The sequence below is a fragment of the Orycteropus afer genome, unplaced genomic scaffold (assembly GCF_000298275.1).
Source record: "Orycteropus afer afer isolate SDZICR_OR568_19922 unplaced genomic scaffold, OryAfe1.0 scaffold00096, whole genome shotgun sequence".
NCBI lineage: Eukaryota > Metazoa > Chordata > Mammalia > Tubulidentata > Orycteropodidae > Orycteropus > Orycteropus afer.
The window spans coordinates 1,170,800-1,177,269 of record NW_006921683.1 but is presented as its reverse complement, the minus strand read 5'-3'; the positions used below and the strand labels follow the sequence as shown (position 1 = coordinate 1,177,269).

The 6,470-nt window shown below is 38.2% G+C and overlaps 1 protein-coding gene across 1 annotated transcript in view; it reads right to left on the bottom strand.

The window, feature by feature from the left end:
• The window catches only part of RYR2 (ryanodine receptor 2), a 1,099,979-nt gene that overhangs the window by 340,807 nt on the left and 752,702 nt on the right, over positions 1–6,470 (bottom strand). The window contains exons 37-38 of the mRNA XM_007942720.1: positions 4,238–5,042; positions 1,702–1,902 (exon numbers count right to left, since the gene is read on the bottom strand). Coding sequence (XP_007940911.1) covers positions 1,702–1,902; positions 4,238–5,042 — 1,006 coding nt within the window. The remainder of the gene's footprint in view (positions 1–1,701; positions 1,903–4,237; positions 5,043–6,470) is intronic.

Genomic DNA, 6,470 nt, shown 5'->3' with positions numbered 1-6,470 from the left:
AGAGGGAGGCCTTCAACGAGATGGACTGACATGGTGGCTGCAATGATGGGCTCAAGTATAGCAGGGATTGTGGGGCTGGCGCGGGATCGGGCAGTATTTCGTTCTGCTGTGCATGGGGTCACTATGAGTCGGAAACGACTCGACGGCACTTAACAACAACAACAACATGTTATAGTGAAAAATAAAAGAGGTCCTAGATACACTTTAAGGAGCCCTGATGGTGCAGGTTAAAGCATTTGGTTCACAACTGAAAGGTTGGTGGTTCATACCCACCAGCCGCACCATGGGAGAAAGAAAAGGCAATCTGCTTCCATGAAGATTTATAGCCTTGGAAACTGGATAGGGCCATTTTCCTTTTGGATTCAAATGAACAGCATTGGGTTTGGTTTTTGGGATATACCGTTTATCTATTTCCCTGTTGGTAACATCTTATACATCTTTAAAACAATATGAAAGGATATTGACATTGATACAGTCAAACCTAAAACAATTCCATCACGAACAGGATCCCATTTATAGCCACATCCACTTCTTTCTTACATACCCCTTAACTCCTGACAACCACTAGTCTGTTCTCTCTTTCCATAATTTTTTCATTTCAAGAATCTTATAAAAGTGGAATCACTTTTTGGGTTTGGCTTCTTTCACATAGCATAATTTTCTGGATATTATCCAGGTGGTTGTATGTATCGATAATTCATTGCTTTGTATTCTATGGAAATATCACAGCTTGTTCAACATTCACCAATTGAAAATATTTTGCTTTTACAAATAAAGTTTCTATGGACATTTTTGTATAGAGTTTCTGTGGACATTAGTTTTCATTTTTCTGTGATAAATGCCCAGGAGTACAATTGCTGTGTTATATGTAGTTGCATGTTTAGTTTCTTTCTTTCTTTCTTTCTTTTTTTTTTAAGAAATACCACTGTTTTCCAGAGTGCCTGTACTATTTATATTTAAACCAGCAATGTGTTAGTGATTCAGGAAACTCACATCCCCAGAGTAGCTTATATTATGCTTCAGGCATGTGAAATAGGTTCTGCTGCACTCTAGGGAGACCTGTATTTATAGGTGAGTAACAGGAAGAAAAGCCACAGACAGGGTGGTCAATCTCTGGCAAGCCAGGTAGCAGAAGCATATGGTTCTTCTGAGGAGAAAATAGAAAGCATCTAGCCTCTAGTCCCAGGAACCAAGAGTTTCTAAAACTGGTGGCAGTGCTGTGATTGCTAGAGAAGACGCCATATTGTGTTGGATATTTTTTCCTATCTTCAGAACTTCAGAACTGGCACATTAATCTACCCAAAAGGTCCGAAATATAACCAATTATCTTTCAATAAATCTTCCTCCAGGTAAACTAGCCAAGTGAATTTTTTTGATGAAACTATGAATAGTGACTAAATCAACTTGGCTAGCTCTGGTAGCGTAGTGCCTAACACACTTGATTACTAACCAGAAGGCTGGTGGTTCCAACCCACCAGCCACTAAATTGAAGGTTGGGCAATTTACTTCCATTGTGATACTGTCTCAGAAACCCAAGGAGGGATCGTTATGAATTGGGTCCGACTTGACAGCAAATAACAACAACAGTTTAGGCAGAACAGGAAAATACATGCTACATGTGATATAATTTTTGTAATACATGAATCTTGAATGAAATAAAGACCATAGCTAAAAGGAAGAATTTTCATTTTATTCTTGTACCTGCTCCTGAGGTGGTGATCTAAATTCCTTGGTTTTCCTCGCTGTGAGTGCGGCTGACATGTTTAAGGCTTGCATAACTTCATTATATCTGAAGCGTTGATTGTCTTGAAGCTTAGCTACAAAGTCATCTGAAAAGGCGACAATGGCTTCTATCCGGTGCCGGACTTGGCAATCACAGAGGTACTGAAGCAACAGGCACATCTAAGAAGATTAAAAAGGCACCAAATTTGATTTCTGAATCCTTGAATAGTTAATATATTTCAAACAATAATTTGTGGCAGATGTGCTTAGTTGCCTACTTCTTTCCATTACAAACAGAATCTTGATTTTGTGTAGACAACAATGTTCTCAGTTACAGGAGATAAAACATAATTTGTCTAAGCCAAACATGGCAAATATTTCCATTTGGTAGACACTTTACTAGCTTCCATTGCAGCTATAAATGCTATGGCAAATGAGATATATATGGAGAAATTTGCCATGGGTCTTCTGGGAAAAATTTTCCATCATCAATAACAGAATAGGATATTCTTTTTCAAAATGAGTATAATTGGGTAATGGCGTGACTAGAGAAAAGAATAAGGATGCAAATCACATGCAAATGATCACAGAGCAGAAAGACATTGAGAGCTGGATTTCTGAGGACACAATTGACGTACTGTATCAATTCCATAACAATCTACCTCTAGACTGCTTATGTAAGTTAATTTAATACTTTTACTACTATTTATTAACCGGTATTATCTTACTGGCAGCTAAAAGTTTTATAATTGACACAATACATTAAGAGAAACATGCCATCAGAAAATTGTCTGCTCAAGAATAGAAAAACATTTAAATACCATGATGTAAACGCATGGTAGTGCCAAATAGATCTTTTAAAAACCTATATGTCACCACTTACAATGTAAACAATTTATGTCAACACTGTCTCTGAAAATGCCCTTGAGTCCACCTACCTTTCTCCATTGTTTTTGCCCCCATTCCAGTGTAAAATGCTGTCCCCTTGGAACTGGGCCAGTGCAACAGCCTCATGACAAAACGGACACTGCATCCATTCTCTTTCCCCTCTCATCTATTTTTCTCATAGCAGATAGACAGAACTTCTTAGAATAAAACCCCTCAATGGTTTTAGTTGCACTTAGAATCAAATTGAAAACCCACCACCTGGCTGGTTTCAGAACTACCCTTGCTTAACTCACCAGTATTCTCTCTCCCTCACTCTCTAGCTCATTAATCTGCAACCACACTGAACTTCTCCTGCCTCAGTACCATTTGCCATGATATCTGTCTATGAGAAAAGCTCTGGGAACTTCCCTTCTCTCCACTTGACCTACTGAACTCCAACTCATGAATCCATCCAATTTCACCTCAAAATTCACCAATTCAGAGGAGTCTTCCCTGACCTTTCTCAGGGTGATCTAATTTTAAATTTTCTTCTTCGAGTAATCCATTCATTTTTTTTTCTTCAGAGCATTTAATGTCATTATCAATAAGATATATTAAGTAAAATACAGAAATAAGTATATATTTCTCCCAGAAACTATAAGCCTCTTCTGTTTCCTTCACCCAGCATCAATGGCCTGGCACAGAATAAGGCCTCAACCACTGTGGACTGAAGGAATGAAGAGTTAAAATCATGTCAATGGTGCAATTATCAAATTGTCTCCAGTGAATGAAAAAGATGTTACAACAAGACCTCTAATTTATCTTTGATGTCTTAGAAACATACTTGCAGGAAGTAAAATTGTTATTTGAGAATGGGCATGCATATTGCTGTATGAGTATTCTAACCACAGTTTGGTGGGAGTGGAGGTCGGGTTAGAAAATTGTTATTTAATGGATGGTGCAAACAGTTTACACTCAACTGCTAACTAAAAGATTGGTGCTTCAAACCCGTGCAGTGGTGCCATGGAAGGAAGGCCTGCTGATCTGCTTCCAATAAGATTATAGGATTATAGCCAAGAAGACCCTATGAAGCAGTTCTACTCTGTAACACATGGGGATACCATGAATTGGAATCAACTCAATGGTAAATAACAACATTACAACAGCATGCCTTCTTCACACATTCCAAAATAATTGATATTATAAGTGAAATATATCTGCAGAAAGATACAAGGAAACTGCTAATGAATATGAGATAGAACAACACCTGATGGGACAAAAGCCCACCTCCTCTGCTCTTTTCAGGCACACACACATGCACACAGAGACTCATAAACAAACAGACACCTGCTACACACGTGGATTTCTTTGACAAATATATTTGACCAAGAAAAATAATATGACACAAATACTAAATTTAGCATTTTTCATCTATTGTCAACTGATGCAATTTAAAAATTCATTAATTCTATTCTAAATGCAAGCAAATCAGACTGGAATTTCTCAAAGAACAATAGGAAATTATTTTTATGAAGAACTACCATTATATAGGAACACAAACACACACACACAGAAAGAGTCAAAGTCAATATTTCATAACTTAGTACCTAGTGATTCTGAAATTCAGTAATATCTTTTTCCGGATTACCTGCAATTTAACTGGCTCTGGCAGTTTCATTTGGAGTAGACCTTCCTTTGGCCTCTTACCCCCTTTGGCTTCTTCATCACCAGCTCCTTCCAGCTTTGACTCTTCCATGCCGAGCTCCTTTTCCAACACTATACTCTCCTCTTCTGGCGTGCCCGCTTCCTTAAACACGCTGGGCTCAATCAACTGCAGAATATGCTTCAAGTCCTCATTGTGGAAGATGCCCATGATGAGCAGAGTATAGAAAAGCTTGATGAGGGGTACAAAGAGAAATTCAGTGGTTCCCCCAACTGGGTCCCGGGCATGAAGATTGCTCTCTTTCACTGCTTCTGTCAGCATCTGGATGGTTTTGGCCTTTAGGATATCTAGGGGAAACCCTGGACTATACTGGTAGCATTCATTATTAATGCTCACAAAACTGGGGGAAGAAAATTGCATTCGTGGCCTGAGGGAAGTACTGAGACCTATCCCAGGGAGCCCATGCTTTTTGTTCTCATCAGGGAAGAGGGTAATACTCTTGGTCTCTTCTGTCATGGGAACGATGAATTCATTGTTCATCATAAGCCTGGCAGTGGCATAGGAGCTAAGGTGGATATCGATCAGCAGATCATAGTAGCCAGTGCGTAGCAAGCCTGGCATATACTTGTTCTCAATAGCATAGAGGAGCTGAGGCTCATCCACATGGCTGCACAGGGCGTGAGCCACCCTGTGGTTCCCCAGAGCACAGACTGCTGAGTAGAGGCGGAGAGTGTGATAGTGGAACTTCAGCAATTCTTCCTGCTCTGTCAGTTCTAATATGTCCACAGATCTGTAAAAGAAAAAAGGATATTGAGAGCAAGATTAAGTATGGAATACTTTTTTTTTTTAAATTCGCATCTAAAGGAGAAATCTACTTATGTCATAGATTTCAAAAAGTTACTGAAGCAGACATTTTCCATGTGGCAAAATAAAGAAGTACCTCAAGTTCCTATTGGGAGTCAAAATTTATACACAGCTCTTAATGCATTTTTTTTTTCTCCCAGCATGTATCCTGCCCTTTCAATCCATAAAACCCCCAAATTGTGGCCAGATTAAGCCTAAATGCATTACTTTTTGACCAGAGTTTAATTTAATCTTAAGAATTCATAGTTTGGAGACTGCAGGACTCCTTGAGACTATCACCGTGACATACTTCTTAAACCCTGAACCAAAGCTATTACATGAGGTCATCTTTCAGCTAAATAAGATTGGCTCGTAAAATAAACAATATCATCTGTGAGTATTGTGCTCCTTTGAAAAATCATATATATGAGAACAAATGGTCAATATATTATCAAAAGCAAAGACAAGAAGACAAGGAAGAGGGGAGGGAAATTATATTACTGGAAATGCAACAACCAGAATGGACATGATGAGAAAATTGATACACTGTGAAAATGTAACCAATGTCACCAAACAAATTTGTAGAAATTATTATTATAAAACAGAGCCTAATTTGCTATGTAAAGAAACAAGTTTCTTCACATGTACTTGTATTTTCCAAGCTATGTACAATACTTTAGACAGTTCATGTGTGATAAAGTAGTGCTAAAAGCAGAAACATATATTCATAATCAAGGAACTATTTATTCATCTAGAACATTTTTATTGATGAGACATATGTTTCTCCACAAAGAGCAGGGATTTTTATATGTTTTGTTTACTACTGTTCATCCAGTACCTAGCACCTACAAGTGTCTACCAGACAACAAAAACCAGTTGTCAACAAATAACTCCCAACTCATGGTGTGTGAGAGTAGAACTGTGCTCTAGATGGTGTTCAACAATGGCCAATTTTTTGAGGTACAATAATTTTGCTCAAATAATGTGCACATTCTATGCTTGTTTGCCAACTGCACCCTCTGTCATGAAGTATTTTATTAAATGTTCTATGCTAATTTTTTTTTTTTTTTTACAGCATGTAAAAACATTTAGCACAGCATGCTTCTTAGGCTCGGTTCTCTAGAGAAACAAATATATATATGTAAGCACACACACACATACATGTATATGTATATATACATATATATGTATATACATGTATGGTAGTCAAAGTTGTATGTCAACTTGGCTGGGCCTGGTTGAGTGGCTGAACAGCAGCTGGTAGTTATTCCCCACGATGAGACTGGAAATCAACTCCATGGTGGGATCTACCACAAGCAGCTGAGTAGCTGCTTTGGGTATGTGGTCTGCTTCCCATATATAAGAAGCAGCTTTG